Source organism: Macrotis lagotis, chromosome 2, assembly GCF_037893015.1.
Source record: "Macrotis lagotis isolate mMagLag1 chromosome 2, bilby.v1.9.chrom.fasta, whole genome shotgun sequence".
NCBI lineage: Eukaryota > Metazoa > Chordata > Mammalia > Peramelemorphia > Peramelidae > Macrotis > Macrotis lagotis.
The window spans coordinates 78,805,402-78,824,679 of record NC_133659.1 but is presented as its reverse complement, the minus strand read 5'-3'; the positions used below and the strand labels follow the sequence as shown (position 1 = coordinate 78,824,679).

The window sequence follows — 19,278 nt, the reverse complement described above, 5'->3', positions numbered from 1 at the left end:
TCCTATCTACCATGCCATGTTGTCTCTTGGTGAGTTATCATCCGCTACTGATCCTGCTTTGAATCTTAGTAAAAAATAAATTGTCTTTTATATTTTTCTATTAATGATGATCCTGGAATCACTTCCCTTCCTGCATCCACAACAATTAACCAGTCATTTTACCACCAAGAAGAAATATTATATGTTTTGTTGAATAAAGTGATTTTGATGCCCTCATTTAGTAACTGTAAATACACTATGGGGGCGGCTAGGCGGCATGGTGGATAAAAGCACCAGCCTTGGAGTCAGGAGTACCTGAGTTCAAATCTGGTCTCAGACACTTAATAATTACCTAGCTGTGTGGCCTTGGGCAAGCCACTTAACCCCATTTGCCTTGCAAAAACCTAAAAAAAAAAAAAAAGTAAATACACTATGGACAACTAAATGCTGTAAAAATCTAAATGTGACTTAAATTGATTCTGAAGTTGTGATTATTACTGGGGAAAAGGGAAACTAGAGAATAGTAAAGGTTCTGCAGAGCACAAGACTTTCTGCCCTCCACCCAACCTCCCCACCCCCATTCCACACTGTGCGACTCAGGCATCATTTAACAGGTTGGTTGAGTTAGAGCACACTGCAAATGAGGCCAAGGTCATGAGTTTGATTCCCCCTCAAGAACCAATTACTTTTGCTTGGTTCCATGGCCACATTCTGCTTCCCCTAACTCCAGCCAGCTGTTTCACAAATATGCCCTTGGTGGCCAGGGACACCAGAAGAGAGAATAAATGGATTAATTCAAATTGTTAGGAAAAAAAATAAGCAACCAATTCAAAGCACATTCCTTACTGATTGTAGGTTTTAGCATGATTTTCATATGTAGAAGAAACCACATTTTCATAAGATTATAGACTTAGAGCTAGAACAACCTCAGAAGTCATCCACTTTATAACCCTCATTTTATAGATAAGGAATTCAAGAGCCCAACAGAGACTTGTCCAAAGTCACACATAAAGCCCATAATTCCACCCAGTCTGCTGGCTTCAGATCCATTGTTCTTTTCTTCACTTTATGCTTCCTTTTTAAACATCTATATTTAGATGAGACACTCTGAAGTCTGTTGTGACTAGCTTCTGAACTAATAGAGTACTGACTAACCCTACACCAGACTTCTGTCAGCATGCCCTTTCCATTGCTCCCCTACTAAATGGCATCTAATCACTTGTTGGCATCTTCATGACATTAAAAACATTAAAAGTACATTTCCTGGAATATAAATTATTCTCAACATACCAAAAAGTAGAGAATCTGTCCAAGTACTTTAAGGTTCATAAAGTACTTTCCATTCACTAACTCCTTGGATTTTCAGAATCCAATCACAAAATTACAAATTACAATCATAAAATAAGTATTGTAAGAATTCTTGTTATCATTTTAAGGATGAGAAAGTGGTTAGAAAAGTTAAACGACTTGCTTCTGGGGTCCCACAGCTAATAGTGTTGGAAGTACAATTTGAACCCAAGACTCTCCTGATTTAAAGTCCTGCTTTTATTATTACATGATACTGCTTTTTTAAAATCCAGGAATGAAATGACAGAATCATCTTTGATGGTTATCACATTTTCTACTCTCTTGTTCTTTTAGACCATGGATTACCTCTATATACACACATTCCAAATCACCACTAACTACTTTATGGACATAGGCACACATGTGTGTAAGTGAACATATTGAGTTTTACATGTGTATACATGCATGATTGTGCATATTTGCATTGCAGGCATATGTGTGTAGATTATATGTATAGATTTGTATGTGTATTTGCTAATATAAATATATATTCATATAGAAATGACATTCTATGTCCCTCAATTGGGAAATGACTTAACAAATTGTGGCATATGTATGTGATGGAAACCAGGAGAGATGGGAATTCAGGGAAGCCTGGAAGAATTTCCATGAACTGAGTGAGATGAGCAGAACCAGAGGAACATTGTACACCCTAACAGTAATGAGGGGTGATGATCAACCTTGATGGACTTGCTCATTTTATCGGTGCAACAACCAGGGATAATTTTGGGCTATCTGCAATGGAGAATACCATCTGTATCCAGAGAAAGAATTGTGGAGTTTGAACAAAGACCAAAGACTATAACTCTAAAAAACTATAACTCTAAAAAACATTATCTTATTATGTAATTTTGCTATCTCTTATGCTTTATGTTTCTTACTTAAGAATATGATTTCTCTCTCATCACATTAACTTAGATCAATGTATAGCATGGAAACAATGTAAAGACTAACAGACTTCCTTCTGGGGGGGGGGAAGAAGCAAGATGAGGGGAAAAATTGTAAAATTCAAAATAAATAAAATATTTCTTTTAAAAAAAGAAATGGAGCAGCTAGGTGGCGCAGTGGATAGAGCACCGGCCCTGGAGTCAGGAGTACCTGGGTTTGAATCCGACCTCAGACACTTAATAATTACCTAGCCGTGTGGCCTTGGGCAAGCCACTTAACCCCATTGCCTAGCAGAAAGAAAGAAAGAAAGAAAGAAAGAAAGAAAGAAAGAAAGAAAGAAAGAAAGAAAGAAAGAAAGAAAGAAAGAACGAACGAACATTCTATTTGGTCATTAATTAGTTCCTTAAGGGCAAGGAAACTTTCCTTTTTTCCTTTCTATCCACAGTGTCTCAGCCCTTAATAAGCACTATGCTTATTTTTTTGGCAAAAAAAAAAAAGCATAGACAATCCCTGACCTCAGGAGGACAAGAAATATCGGATCATTGTGATCAAAGAGAGGTAGTTTGGTTTAGGACATTAAAAGCATGGTGAATAGAGTGCTAGAGGTTAGGGACTGTCATATTCTTTCCAAATAACAGTGGCAGTCATGATTTGATTATTGTTCCAGAACTAGAAAAAACAGGATTAAGAGAAGTTTTATTGCAGTACAATCCAAGAAACATTTATTAAGCACCTACTAAAGAAAAGACTGTGCCAATCAATGTAAACACAAAGATAAAACAAGAAACTTGTACTGTCCACAAGAATGGTGCATTCCACAGTCTACTTGTCTCTTGACTCCTAGTCAAGGGTCTTCTCTATACTTTCCAAAAGCCTGTAAAGACTTTGAGATTAATGAGTAAGGAATCTAGAGATCTCTTTGTGGACATAGCTGCCACTTAGGTCTTTCAGCATAGTATGCAGTTCTGCCTAGAAATGAGCCATCCCAGTGTTTTTTTTTTTTAGGAAGGCTGACTCACTTGCACTTACTCTTCAATCATTTGTGTACCAGCAAAATCAGTCATACTACAACAAGGAATGGGTTCCTATCATTGCAGGTGTGCAGTTGGAATAGCTCTTACAGATCATTTGTTCCAACTCCCTCATTTTGCAGGTGAGAAAATCGAGGTCCAGAGAAGTGACTTGCTCAAGATGAAACCTTCAAGGTAATGGCAAAGTCTGAGTCTTCCCAATCCCAGTCCTGGGCTTTTGACTTTTTACCATGAAGCCTGTTCTTATCGAAAGGCCCTCCTCTATTGATCCTTTCCTGATATAGTCTTTGTCCTAAGTAATAGATTCCATTGTCTTTCCAGAGGACCAGTTCTTAGCTCTCCATAGGCCAATATGCCATGTCAAATGTTCAGTTCATTTGCATTGGGGGTCAGAAGCAGTAAGAAAATTAGTCACCGAAAATCCTAATCCCACAGTTAATAATCATGAAATACTCATCTTTCTCTTCACTTGAAAAATGTACACATTATCCAATAGTCTTCTTGCCAAAAGATTACAAAATCTCTGGAAAATCTATATTTTTGCTGATGTTTGTCTTCTGTTTCTTCCTTGTCTGTTTATCTAGCTTTAATAATCATTTTTTTCTCCTGTTCTTTCCATAATAGATTTCCTCTGCTTCCATTATATGTGTCTACATTTCTTCCAGTAACCCTAAGCCATAGCTGCATCACCCTGATTTATACCAGCTGTGCCTGATGCTGGTTAACTCATACTTGTGACAGGGCCTGCTTAGATTGCCTGCAGAAAGTAAAATCCCATATATGCATTTGAAGGTCAGGACTTGGGGTGGTGTAGGGAGAGGGGGTGGAGAGCAGAGGAAAAAGAGCCCAAAGGAAATAGCTCCTGCTTTGAACTACTGATCACATTAAACCAAAAGAAAACAAAAGTATAGGAAATAAAAACGCTGTCCCTGGAGCTTGAGCTGCACTGTTTTCTGACAGTTAGACAGTGAACTGTGGTCAGGGGGTTACTGATCCTCCATATTTATCAATCCCAAAGTTAACATTTTGTAATGTTAGTTTAAGGAAAGTCTGTCATCACTGTGCATTCACATGACAATGAACACATACATGTTCCCTGATGAGGCTTTGGAATGAGAAGGGACTGTACTATTGAGCAAGCTGGCATAAGCAATGACTAGAAAACCTTGGGACCTGCTGGAGCATTCTATAGTACAAGCAAGTGCTTAGAACTGCCTCTATGTGTCAGGGAAGCTGGCACTGTCAGGGTAGGAGGTAGGGTCTTGTTGATGCTAGTGGGCCATGAGGCAAAGTTGTGTGCCTGCTATCATTATGGTACAGGACTCAGAGTCCATAATTTCATCTGTAAAATGAGACTAGAAATACTTGTACTAACCACCTTCTGTAAAATGAGACTAGAAATACTTGTACTAGCCACCTAAGGACTCAGTGAGGCATTATATAAATGGAGCTTCTACTGGACCACTTGGAACACTGACTTCGCTAGCTGGTATTTCTGAATTTTTGTTTGTTTAATTACATCCTTCCCCAGGGAATACAGATGGTTTGTACTGACTGAAGTGTCTCTAGTGTACTTCCACATCCTGTCCAATTTCCACTGGGCTCAAATGCAGAAGGGCCCTGTATTTGGGTCTGGTCAAACACTGCTCCACGTAAATATAGAACCCCATGGTTCTGGGGAGGAAGGGGCCATCAGTATTATCCAGTCCATGCCCCTGCAGTGGGGTGCAGTGGAAAGAGCATGGAAACTCATAGAAAAAAAAGGATACAGATTAGAAGTCTAGTTCTTCCACTTTATAATAATATGGAAAGATGGTGGTTCAGTACTGGGCCTGGAGTCAGGAAGTTGTTCAGTCGTTTTAGTTGAATCTGAACTCATTTAGGATTTTCTTGGCAGAGATATTGCAGGAGTTTGCCATTTCCTTCTATATCTCATTTTACAAATAGAAAACTGAGGAAAACAGGGTTAAATGACTTGCCCATGGTCACACAGTTGGTAAGTGTCTGAGTCTTACTCAGATAAGTCTTCCTGACTCCAGGTCCAACACTCTATCCCCTGAACCATCTAGCTGCCCTGAAGACCTGAGTTCAAATTCTACCTCAGACTGTGTGACTCTGGGCCACTTAAACTTTGTCTCCCTCAGTCTCCACATCTGTATAAAATGGGAATAATAATAGCACCCCCCCAGGGTTTTTGTGAGGATCAAAAGAGATGATAATTGTAAACTGCTGAGCACAGCAGCTGGTGCACAGTAGGCACTGTGTGAATGTTCTTATAATCAGCTATTATGTGACCATGGGCAGCAACCTTCTCTGAAGTTGCTTCATCCTTGGTAAACTGAGGGAATTGTACCCAGTGATCTATATATTCTTTCCTGGCTCTGAATTTCCTTTTGCATGATTCCCTGCCCCCATGAAACCTGTTCTTCTGACTCCCGGTTCTTCAGACTAATATTCAGCAACAATAAGATATAGATTCACAGGTATTTCCTCCTTGGTAGATTAAAACAATCCTATCTCTCCAGGACCATTCACTAGGTGGGGTATGGGGTCAAAACTGTGCTTTCCTTACTTTCAGTGGAGGAAATGCCCTCCACCAAAATCCATTGGCATAAAATCTCTGTGATTTGCAGTCTTCAGAGTATACCCTGAAGCCTCGAGAGCTGAAGTGATTTCCCCAAAGTAAGGGAACCATTGTGCATCAGAGGCAGGGTTTAAAACCACATCATCCTGACTCCAAGTCTCTCTCTTTATCCATTCTGCTGCTGCACTGTTTCTCATTAATCACAAAATATCACAAAATCCTGCTCCCCAACTAGTCAAGCATCCAGTGACAAAGACATAGTGAATATTTGATACAAGAAAGAAACAACTGGAGGACATACAGTTTAGTAAATTCTCATTCACTCATTTCTTCACTGAACTTTAAGCATTACCCTCACTATTTAAAGTGTGTAAGGATGGCACAGTTTAATAGAAGTAGAAATTTCAAAGGGGTTTCCATTCACTAAAAAAAATGCAAAAGAAAAATTCTAGATCACTATGAAAATTATACCTTCCCATGCTATATCAATTATTGAGTTCTGAAGTTCAAGACTGGATCTGAACCTCCCACAGAAATGAAGACAACTATATATAATCATGATTTTTAAAAGGGGGCAGAGGCTCCAAGGACCTTAACTGTCCCATAAGGACATGTGAGGAGATACATAAAATTTAGGAAGACCACTGACTCAGTTTCCCCAAGAATTTCACTGAGCAAGTACCACAGCTGATAGAGCCTAATCCATCACTGCTATTTTGCCTATGAAAAAAAAGATCAATATATACTATTTGAAGACTAGAAAATCAGATCTGCTGAATAAAGTAAAACCTTTATTAACTTAAATCCAACTAACTATCAATTTTTAACCCAGTATTTTTTGTTCTTTCCCCCACCTCCATCTGGGACTTCACTTTCAGAAGAATAATGCAGATATCAATGAAACATACTAAAAAATAAATATTTTTCTTTTTTGAAAAATCAGTTTTTAAAATATGTCCCAGGGTCTTTATATTTTCATCCCAAAATGTGATGAATGTGATATTTTCTGCAAAATTATACAATGTGAATAATCTTCAAAAAGATGACTTTGGGGCACTGTAGTAGTTTTAATTGTAGAAGATTTTATTTATACACACTATACTTAATAAGGTTTAAAAACTAAAAGGATTTTCTAGTCACTTCAATGCTAACTCTTAAAATCGCTTTGAAAATTCTATTAACCAGCATTTATTCCCCAAACATTCCAACTAACAGTTTTACTGTTTTAGCCTAAAGGTGAGAAATTTGAAAGATGGCTTAATAGCACAGAATACAAATACATCTCTCTATAAACATAGACTGATAGTTAGCCAAGGTCACTTGAAGAATCTCCTTCATATGAACTTTAAAAAGAATGGATAGCCATCTGTCAAATAGCTAGAAGGAGTAAACTATGTATGGGCTAGATAGTGACTGGAAATTAAATTAGCTGCCAAGCATATGATTTCATGCTTGTTGCTCTTGATGCAATACCTAATTTACAAGGAAAGTCAACATTTAAAAGTTAGATTTGAAAGCCTACTGTCCCTTAGGATTTCTGCTACTGGCTTATATGATTTCCTGTCTACAGTTGGAAACCCAGGATCTTCCTTTGTTCCATATCACTATCACTCCCAGACATTCTCATCAAAATGCCTCCTCCTCCAGCTTGTCTTTCCAAATAGTCTAATTGCTTAGATCTCCAGCCCTCAATGGAATCTGTTTTCTAAAACTGCTTCCAGTCTCCTTATTTTTTCTTCCTCTTCATTTCACAAAGAAGTGAATTCTAGTTGATTCATATTTCTATTTCAAATCAACTCAAATCTGCTTTGATATAGCAACATCCCCACTTAAAATGTTTGGATATCTTCGTGCAGGAATGATTAAGTTTACAAGCATGCACTCTGATAGCAAACAAGAGCTAAGAAGTCAACTTTACTTACTAAGGTTCCTTCCCTTGAGTAATTCACTATTTTTTCCAGTATATTTTTACTCTACATGTATGTTGTCAATTTCTTGGCAATGAATACTGAAATGAGTCCTTTCGGTGGCAGGCTTTCTGTACAATGCACAAAGAAAAGCATTAGTTTTACTCATTTAATTGCATGTAAAAATGCCACCAAACCCTAGAAATCACAACCTATCTCTTGGACCCTCTATTCAGAGATTTGGCATCTTGATGGGGAATGATAGTTGAACTCTCATTCTTCTCACACCTCCTGCAGTCTTGGAAATCCAAAATAAAGTTGGATCTCTCCAATTCTCAGAACAATATCCTACCCTACTATTTTTTACATTTCTGTTCTCCTCCCTGAATAAATGCCACTATTTTTAATATTTCTCATCCACAAAATTTTCCAAATGCCTCTCTAGGATGCCTGGGTCAAGGTTCAATCAAGCAGAGCAGGAAAATTTCTCAGAGGTCAAATCACTGGATAAAGTTTCTAGAGATTGCATTCTACTGCTATTCCCTGCTGATTAATTCCTCTCCCACTCCCTCCCAAGGAGTCCAAGCCTGGCCCACAAAACCTAAATTTATTTGCCTCAGACTAATCTACAGAGCTGTCCCTTCTTCATCCTTCAGGTGAAAGGAGATGTAGCCTTTTAAGTGATATAAGGGAGTCATTTTTCTCCCCCCTTTTCATTTTCTCCCCTTGCTACTCTTCATCCTTTTGAGGGAATGCGACCACTAGCCTTAGTCTCTACCCACTTTTTACTATCAATAATGCCAAGCACCTCCTGCTGAGTGATAGAATTGGACAAGGAAGCTGACTCCCTAGACTATCCCCAGAGGTAAAGTGAGACTATTTATTGGCAACACTGACAATGCAACCTCATGAAATAAATAATAATAATAATAATAATAATAATAATAAAGCCTCCATGAAAATTTTAGCTTAAGAATAGAGTTTGAGTGTATGCCACTCCCATGAAGGTTTTCTAGGTCTATTTATTTATTTTACAAAATTAAATATATATTCATTCTCTAAAACAAAAAGAAAGACATGTCCCTGTTTAGTGTAGCAAGGTAGAGCTCAGTACAGACTTAGAGCCAAATAAATGGCTGCAAATTGTTCAAGTGCTTTTTTTCAACAGAAGGCTTTCTACATACCAACTATCTCTTATGTATTCTGTCCCTGAGATTAAGACTGACCTCATTCAAATAACTGTCAATTGAGTAAACTTGGATTAGAATGAAGAAGGGTTTATGTGGTCCAGCCCATTCATGCTTCCTAGAATGATGAGGAGGCCTGTGATTCTGCAGAATATTGGCCTATATCACACTGGTGTGAGAAGGATGGAAGTTGGGAATTCACATCCAGCCATAAACAAAACATTTGGTGTATCTCAAGACAATGTTTTTTTGGTTATTGAGGTGATAACTTTCTTTGCCTAGGAAACCACCCTGGAGAAAATCAGAAGGGATACTCTCCCATGGGAGAGATTTATTTTAAATCATAAAGGAAAATTGTCTTTTATCCTAGTCCTGAGGTCAAACTGCAAATTTTGTGTCAAACTGAGCTCAACCCTGTAGTTCCATAGCCCAGTAAGATATTCACAGTCTTTTTCTAAATTTTCTTCCAATTTTTATTATTTAAAATGTTTCCTCTTACTGGATCTCATATTTTTATGATTTAATCTCAAAAACATGCATAACGAACAAATAATTCCCTTTACAAGGCATTGTGTGATGTTACAGTAAGCTGGCTGGAACTTTATGCTAATGATGTTATGAATCAAAGTTCAATCTCCAGTAGGCTAATAAACAGTCAACTCCATACAGAAAAAAAGCAACAAATACTTTGTCTAACTAACATAGATTGGCAATCTCATCTAGGTTATTGGTCACAAAAGGGACCTGGCCAAGTGTATAGATGGCTTGGAAGAAAAATAATTGCCACTGCTGGAAAAAAAGTTGGGGGCTTATGTTCTCCTTAGGTTGAGTTAACTGTATCATTTTCTTTTAAGAAGGCAAATCCTTTTTATGGGTTGATTCAATGAATCAATCTGAAGCTGCTCTCTCATTACTGTTTCTCTTTATCCACCTTTCCCACCATGAGAATGTCAATTTACACCATCAAATGATTAGAATAACCCTAACCAGAGAAATTCTTTAGGGACTTCAGAGAAAGAATTTGGAAGAAACTGGGCTGACATGCCCACTTCTGGAGGAAACAAATTATACTGCCAGAAGGAACCTAGAAAGGACTGCCAAAGATTACAAAGTTTTTGGCAAGAAACATGAAGATTTTCTGAACTTCCCTAATACTGATGAAGGCACCACCCAGGCCCACAACTGAGGTGTCATTCTCGGCTCCTCACTAGCTCTCACCACCAGTTTGTTGCCAAGCACTCTTGATTCCCCCTTCACCACATCTCTAGTACGCAGTCCCTTCTCTCCTCCGATATGGCCTGCCCATGGCCTGGTGCAGTCCCTCAAGAGCTCACGCCTGGACTCTGTCTCCATTCACTCCACTTGAGGCCATACTCCACTCAGCTTCCCAAAGTGATCTTCCTAAAGTACAGGTCTAAACATATCACTCCCCTAGTCAATAAATTAAGGGCTTCCTACTCCTTTCAGGATCCATTCTGAAACCCCAGGCAGCTAAGGTGGTCTCTTGGCCTTGGAGTTAAGAGGACATGAGTTTGAATCCAGCCTCAGAGCCCTGATATTCCTAGCTTTGTGACTTTGGGCATACATCCAGGGCCTCGCATCCAGGGCCATCTCCAGTTGTCCTGATTCATATCTGGCCACTGGACCTAGATGACTTTGGAGGAGAAAGTGAGGCTGGTAACAGAACAAATCAATTCAAGGCATCACCTCCTTGATGATATGGTCTCCTTCAAGAAGGAAGGACAAACATCACCATCATCATTCTAAAACCCGTTTTTGGTTTTTTTCAACCTATCAGAGCTGGTCCCCCTTCCTGCCTTCCCAGTCTCCATACACTTTACACTCTTCATATCCCTTACAATGCAGTGTCACCAGCCTCCTGGCTGCTCCTCAAACAAGTCCTTCCATCTGCAGACTCCAGGTCCTTATACTACTTATCCCTCCTCATCTCTGGCTTCATGCTTCCCTGACTTCCCTCTGATTCCAGCTAAAATCCCACTACAAGAAGCTGCTCCAGAGAGCTTGCCCTCTGAGCTTCTCTCCACTCTATCTTGTCTGTCTCTTATTTGTAGATAGGCATCTCTCCATTGGACTGAGGTGGCTTTGTTTCTGCCTTTCTCTGTATCCCTACTGATTATTATGGTGCCTGACACAGTGGTAGAGGAAGCTTCATAATTACTCATTGTCAAGGTAGCAGGTGGTAGAGTGTATGGAGTACTCATGGCCTGAAGTCAGGAGTTCAAATCTAGCCTCATACTCTCAGTATGACCCCCTAGTCAAGCCACTTGACCTCTCTTTCTCTCAGTTCCTTCAAGGGTTATTGTAAAAATCAAATAAGATCATATCATAAAATCACTTAGCAGTGACTGACACAGTAGGGTAGTCATATAAGTGCATTTTCTTCTGCTCCTCATGATGAGAAGCAAAGACTTAGACTGGACAAGATTAGGGAAGGCATGAGCTATGCAGTCCGTCTAAAGGAGGTGCAAAATCTTTCCCAGAGTTTGGCCTAATTCCATCGGAAAAACCAAGCCCAGGAAAATACCTCCCATGCATTCTTCCATCTCCTGGCTCTTGTGGGGAGACAGTGAGTAGGGCCCAGGACTGAAGAGGAGAAGGAGGATGGTGGTCTGCCCTGGACTCTCCCCATTCCCCATCTTCTCCTCTTATGGATAACACAGAGGGTTGGCCTTTGGTTGTAGACTATTCAGAGGTATGGGGTACCCAACACTGAGGGAAGAGCCTTCCTGAAGGATTGGAGAAAGAATTCATCAGAAAGAGGGAGGACTTGAGAATGGCAGATTGGTGTAGAGAGTGTAACACAGTGTAGAGTGTAACATGGTGAAGAGAGATCCAAAGGAAGCACATTAGGTGGAACTGGAGGAGGATTTACTGAAGGACAAGGATGGGAGATTCCCAGGAGGTGAAGACATAAATGGGTTAAAAACTTAACTTTTGAAGAGAGTACTCACATCAATAATAGATCCATTGGAGAGGAAAGGAGGAAATTAAGGAGAGAGGAAGGATGAAGGAGGAAAGGAAGAGGGAGGGAAGAAAAGAAGGGGAAAAAAATGAGGAAGGAAGGAAGAAAGAAGGAAGAACTTTGTGCTTTGCCAGTATTGTCTCATTTAATCCTCACAGCAATTCTTATCATCTTATCATCTCCATTTTCCAACTGAAGAAACTGAGGCAGTCAGAGGTTAAGCAACTTGCCCAGGGTCACATAGCTATGAAGTGACTGAGGTCTTTCTGACTCCTAGCCTAGTGTTCTCTGCACTGCTCACTTCTGCATTTTAATAACTCTCCCAGATCTAGATTCCTGTTATGGGTCCCTTCCCACCTAGTCTCAGGGATTAAAACTATGTCAAATTTCCCTCTTTATTTTAGGATAGTTCATTCAACTTTCTTATCACCCATACTTTGTGCAAATAAACACAGATATTTGAGGCCATGGAATTTATTTCTGGCTCTTTCCTTGGATTTGTTTCCTATGAATTGTGGGCCATCTTTACTGTCATTCTTTTTCCTTCATGTTAGCTCTTCTACACTGAATCTTATTTATTATAGTTGCATAGGCATTTTTCTCCTTTCTCTTTCCGTTTCAATATGATATTCTTTTGCACCTGAATATCTGGCATTTACATTCTTACTAGTCTTTGCTGGTTATACCCTAATTAATTAACTAATCAACAAGCACTCATTTCATGCCAATTAATCTCTAAATTCTGGGAATATAAAGAAAAGAAGAAAAACATAAGTCTTTATTTCCAAGGAGTTTGCCTTGGTAATGGAGGAGACAATAGATAATTGAATAGGTAAATAAAAATATAGGTGGAATAGAAAGTAAAAGAACAGGAGATTCTGACTTTTTTGTGAGTAGTAAAACCCAGGCACCCTTTCTCAGAATAATGGTCTTTTTAAAAAATCATTAATGAAAGGAATGCTAAATTTCAGTTAGATTGGTAAAAATAAAGAAATCATTTTTCCCCATCAAAATCAGGGAGCTCCAGACCGTAAATAAGGAGGGAAATCATTCTAGGAATGGAAGACAGAGGGTACAAAGTCACAGATAGGAGATGGGAATGATGTGTTTGTGAGAAGTGGCAGAGAAACCAGTACCACCATATGTAGAGAGAATAGGAGTATAAAGTATGAGGAAAAGCCTGAAAGGTTCTGAAGAGACTTCAATGCTAAATGCAGCATTGCAACAGGAAACCCCAAAAACTCATGGAAAGGGCTCTGGTTGACTTGATAAAATTTGTGCCTTAATAGAGTTTCTCTGGCAGCTGAGCAGAGGATGAGATGGAATGGAAAGAAAGCTGGAATGGAGAAATAAGTTAGAAGACTACTCCAATAGTCCAGGTATGATAGGATGATGCACTTCGTTGCACCAGGCTGGTGACTGTATAAGTGGGAAGAGGACACATTGAGAGGCCCTGCTAGTGACCATTCAGGCTTTCTCTAGTTGGTGGTTCTTGTCCTTCATTATTGTGTCTAACTGTGACTGATCAGACCAATGCAAATTCAGAATGCTCTACCACAGGGTGGATACAAATAGTCCAAGTGAACACCAGGGGTGGGTACTCTAAACTTATGCATCTCAATTTCCTTCAAACTGTTTCAATTCTGCCTTGCTCATGGAGCACAGCACCTCTCTGCGGGATGAAGGCACACCAGGCTGGGAGATCCTGTGTCTCCCAGTGTCTCCCATGTTGCACAATCAATTCCAAAAGTCTTAAGAGAGACTTTTATTAAGAGTGTCTCTGTATTCCTTCTTCTGACTCCACAGTGAGTGCTTGCTCCTTAAAATGGTCTCTCTGGCAAGCATATGTCTGGCATTTGAACAGTGTGACCAATCTATCAGAGTTGAGCTCTCTGTAGTAACATTTGAATGCTTGGCAGTTTAGCTAGAGACAGGACTTCAGTGGCTGTTATTTTCTGCCAACTGTTCTTCAGAATAAATAATAAATAAATTAAATTCCTAAAATAATTTAAAGAGAAGCAATTCAGTTTCCTGGTCTGGTGCTGGTAGACTGTCCAAGTTTTACAGGTAAACAACAGCTCTTATACCTTCAGCTTGGTAGTCAGACTAATCCTTCTTCTCTCCTATACTTTCTTTTGGGGCTCCCAAATACTTAGCTAGCTCTGGTAATGCAGGTGTCAACCTCATTACCAATGTGTCCCTGGAAAGTTCACTGCCAAAGTAAGTGATTTATCCACAGTATTAAAAATTTCTCCATTTGCTGTAACCATTGGTTCTACATATGGATGATGTAGTGCTGGCTGATGAAGCAACTGGTGCTAATTGTTCTTGGTACTAATTGTTAAGCCAAGATTAGCACAAGCAGGAGACAATTGATCTATATTTTATTGCATCTCAGCTTCAGGGGTTGCATTGAAGGCACAGTCATCTGCAAACAGAAGAGCATACACCAACACTCTCTCCACTTTGATCTTGGCTTATAGTCTTTCCAAGTTGAAGAATTTGCCATCAGGGCTGTAGCTGACATTGATGTTCATCCTCAGTGAAGGCGTTTGATAAAATTGCTGAAAACATCATGCTAAAAAAATATGGGGGCAAGGACAAAGTCTTGTTTCACTCTGTCAGGTAAATCTCCAGAGCACTGTCCACTATCCAGAACCCAGGCAAGCATGCCATCATGATATTGATGTACATTACTGATGAACTTATCCAGGTAACCAAATTTTGACAGAATTTCCATAAACCCCCACAATTGATGGTATCAAAGGCTTTGGTCAGATCTACAAACATTGTATACAGACCTTTCTTCTGCTCTTGGCATTTTTCCTGGAATTGTGGGTCAGCAACATATTGACTGTTCCTTGAACCTTTCTGAAGCCACACTGGTCCTCAGGGAGGTGATCATTTTCCAGGGGAAGGATCAGTCTATTGAGGAGGACTATGGCAAAAGTCTAGAGAGAAAGACCCATGTGACCCCATGATCTAGGTCACCAGTGTGTAGGGTTGTGACTACAGCAACCAGTGTATCCATACCTGCTGTTTCATCACTTGCCTGTCACCATAAATCTTCGAGATAGGAATGATAAAGTGATATGGGTGATGTCTTTTGATTCATGTGTAAATTGGATTTAAGTGAGACAGAGTTGCACAAAGTTGTCTACCTCACTCTCTTTCAAAGGAATCTTGTCTAATAGCAAGACAGAGTCAGTGTTTGTCATTGAAGGGGGCGGTGAGAAGGGAGGGTGGAAGGAAATTACATGATTTAAAAATATGCATATACATGTAATGTAGTCAATGTTGAAAAACTTTCATAACATATAATTGGAAAAATAAAACAAAATATCAATTGAAAACAAAAAGGAAGAATCAAGTCAACCGGTGATAGTTCCAGATGCAGTGGATGACCTTAGCATCTTTGATATCTAACCAAGCTCTAAGTGCTCCACAGCACCTGCTTCAGCTGCTTTCACAGTTGTTGAAACTAATTGTTCTCCTCTGCCCATTCCACCAGTGGAAGACTTAACAACATTGGGATAAACACCTCCCCCAACTCACAGACTGGCTTGAGACCTCCTTGGTTACCCTCAACCTGGTTTTGGCCCACCTGCCAAGATGGTTTACCAGGGTGTGGTCAATGTGCCTATTACAGCTTCTTGAAACCACAGGTGAGAGTTAGGCAGTTCAGGTAGCTTTCAAAGGTGGAAAGTAGCCCTGAAAAAATAGAAGTGTAGGGTATGTTCAAGGAAGACTTGAACTATCTCTCACTGCCAGTCTTCTATGGAGATAGACTATCTGCATTTATTTCTGATACCAAAATCAGGCTTCAAGCATTTACATCTCACTTTTTTCTTCTGAATATAGAATGGAGAAAGTTCATTTTATTTTTAACTCCACTAACCCAATCCTAGCCTGATTACCATAGCAGTGGCACAGGGGACAGAACACTGGACCTGGAGTGAGGAAGACCTGAGTTCAGATTCCACCTTAAGACACTTAACTAACTGTCTGACCCATAGCAAGTCACTCAACCCTGTTTGCCTCAGTTTCCTCATCTGTAAAATGAGCTGGAGAAGGAAATGGCAAACCACTCCAGTATCTTTGCCAAGAAAATGGTGTTATGAAGAGACATGACTGAACAACAACAACAAAACAAAATTATGGGGATAGAGGTTAAAGAATTTCCAAAAAACAACCTTTACTAATAAACTACAAGAAAACAGATAAAAAATATATGTCAACTAAAGTGTAAAACCACAAATTTAACTGAAATTTAGTCACAGACAAAAGGAATCATCTAATTTGTGGAGACAACTACTTCTTTTCCTTCATCTAAACTAGGTTGGGTGCTGAACACATTTCTAATCCAAGATAGAAATCCTAAGGTTTGTATTTTCAATCTGCATCTTATTTTCCTTCAAGTATGAATTGCTACAGTCTTCTCCCTTCCCTTGGACCCAAACACTTTAGCCCTCTTATATCCTAACTTGGTACTTGTCTCCTGAATGAGAAAGCTACTTCTCTTAACTTAACCTCAAAGATTATATGAAAACCATGCTATGCTGACCTTGGAGTGCACCCTTTTGGTCCCTCATCTGAGGGCTCTATTTTCTTGGAAGGGCTACACTGATCTCACCTGACCCACTCTCTGTGTCTGATGTTGTGAAGGCTAATTTTGCCTACCCTTGGGAAATCAGAGCTTTTCCAACCTTTTATGCTAACATAGCACGATTTCATTTTCTCAGTCATCTGCAATAAAGCCTGAATAGTGAGTATTATCTTTCTCTGGTGCCTTTTTATTAGTTCCTGCTGGCAGCCTTGAGCAGGCTTCCCATCTTTTACTGTTTAAAAGCTCAAGATCCATTTTTATTTACTGTCTGTGAACACCTTCAGCTCTCGAGGTCTGAATTTAATGAATGAATCATCCAGTCCATTCCAGTTCATTTTATCAGTGTGATTCACATTCCCATGGTTTCTTTGATGACTCATCCCTTAGGCATTCCCCATTTCTGCCAGAGAAATGATATTTCAGAATCCTTTTGGGGCATTTTGGAGGGGTATCTTGAATTCTTATTCCATTGATGAAGACAGCTCCTGACTGAGAAAGGTACCTCTTCTAATGCAGATCAGCAAATGTTCAGCAACTTTACATCTTAAAGAGTTGCTTGATGTAATCAAAGGGTTGCAATAAAGGGGAGCACCAAGAAAGTACATAATATAGGTGGACCTGATGATCTTCTGAGTGATACTAGACTAGTTGCATATCTACTATACTCTGCTACCTCTTATACTATATTAAATATGTAAATATGTAAATTTGTGTATATACAATATGTAAATATGTAATATTTTCATGTGTAATATGTAATGTAAATATGTGGTATTTGTAATGTGTAATATGTGTGTAAATATGTAATATGTAAAATATGCAAAAATGACACACCCTGTTTCAGTTGATGAAAAAAAGGTTATTGTCTTTCTTTTTTCCCTGCTCTTCCTTGCAAACTTTTAGGTGAAATCAGGTTAAAATGAACATTAGAATTAGAAGGGATGTGGGAAATCTGGGACACTAATGCATTGTTGGTGGAGCTCATCCAGTCTTTATGGAGAGCAATCTGGAATTATACCCAAATGCCAATAAAAATGTGCATACCCTTTGATGCATCAATACCACTACTGGGTCTATACCCTGAAGAGATCGTGAAAAAGGGTAAAAACATCACTTGTACCAAAATATTCATAGAAGCCCTGTTTGTTGTAGCAAAGAATTGGAAATAGAGTGAATGCCCATCAATTAGGGAATGGCTGAACAAATTATGATATATGTATGTTATGGAACACTTTGTTCTATTAGAAACCAAGAGAGATGGAATTTCAGAGAAGCCTGGAAAGACTTGCATGATCTGATGTTGGTCAAGAGGAGCAGAGCCAGAAGAACATTGTATACCCTAACAACAACATGGGAGTGATGATCAACCTTAATAAACTTGATATTCCATCAATGCAATAATTAGGGACAATTTTAGAGTACCTGTGATGGAGAATGCCATCTGTATCCAGACAAAGAACTGTGGAGTTTAGACCAAAGTCTATTACCTTCAATTTAAAAAAAAAAAAAAGTGTCGGGGGAAGCTAGGTGGTACAGTGGATTGAACACTGGCCTTGAAGTCAGGAGTACCTGAGTTCAAATCCGGCTTCAGATACTTAATAATTACCTAGTTGTGTGGCCTTGGGCAAGCCACTTAACCCCATTGCCTTGCAAAAACCTAAAAAAAAAGTATGCTATGTAGTACATAATTTTGCTGTCTCTAATATTTTATTTTCTCAAGGATATGATTTCTCTCCCACATTCAATTTCGATCAATGTATAGCATGGAAACAATGTAAAGATTATCAGACTACCTTCTGTGGGGAGTTGGAGGAAGGGAAGAAGGGGGGGGAGTGCAAAATTCAAAACCTTACCTAAAAATGATAGGTAGAAACTACTATGGTAATAATTGGAAATAAAAATTATTGGAAAATAAAATATTTTTAAATGAACATTAGAATTGTGTCCCCTCAAATTTTCTTACCTCTTCAGTCTTTAAAACATCCCATATTTGAGCAGGATCATCAACCAACCACTGTCCTGTGTTCTCCATCTTGGTGGAAACTTTGGATTTTGATACTGCAGAAACGGGTTCTCCTAAAGTTGTCCCTTCCATGTTGAAAGAACAAGAGTCAGACTCCAGACATTATAGATCTGTGTGAAACAAATAAGATATAAATGAAAGGTAAACACCAATGTAAGCAGACATCAAGGCAGATGCAACCAGGTGGCAACAAAAGGTCTACAATTGTAAAAACAGTCAGGGACAAATGCTAAAAATGTTGTATAAATGAAACTGACAGGATCTGGTAACTGACTGGATCTGAAAAATGAGGGAGAAGAATCATGTTTCCAGAAAAAAAGGTCAAGCATGGAAGATTGGGTGAATGATAGTGTCAGCAACAGGAAGAGTAAAATCTGGAAAAAGAAGATAAACTCAGTTTGGAGCATGTTTAAGTTTGAGGTTTTGGTAAGATATCTAAGCAAATAGGCAATAGTACATGTAAGTTTGAAATTTGGAAAAGAAATCAAGGCAGGAGATGCATATTTGTGAGTTGTCTATATAAATGACAGTTGAAGACAAATGAGAGAATGAATGAGATTGTTGAGAGTCTAAAGGAAAAAGAGAAGCATATCTCTTGGAAAATACCTCTACTGAACACTCAGGAAGAAGTTACTCTGAATGCAGTACTCTAGACACAGTAGGTTTAATAGTAAAATCTTTCTAAATCTATCTAAACCCTGTATTGCTCCCTGTGTCTGATCCAATGCTCTATTCAAAGGAGA

At 39.0% G+C, this 19,278-nt stretch overlaps 1 protein-coding gene across 2 annotated transcripts in view; it reads right to left on the bottom strand.

Moving 5' to 3' along the window:
- Positions 1-19,278, bottom strand: part of RGL1 (ral guanine nucleotide dissociation stimulator like 1) — a 226,789-nt gene that overhangs the window by 196,230 nt on the left and 11,281 nt on the right. For both annotated transcript variants that reach the window (XM_074222215.1, XM_074222216.1), the window contains exon 2: positions 18,476-18,645. In XM_074222215.1, coding sequence (XP_074078316.1) covers positions 18,476-18,607 — 132 coding nt within the window. In that variant the 5' untranslated portion in view covers positions 18,608-18,645. The remainder of the gene's footprint in view (positions 1-18,475; positions 18,646-19,278) is intronic.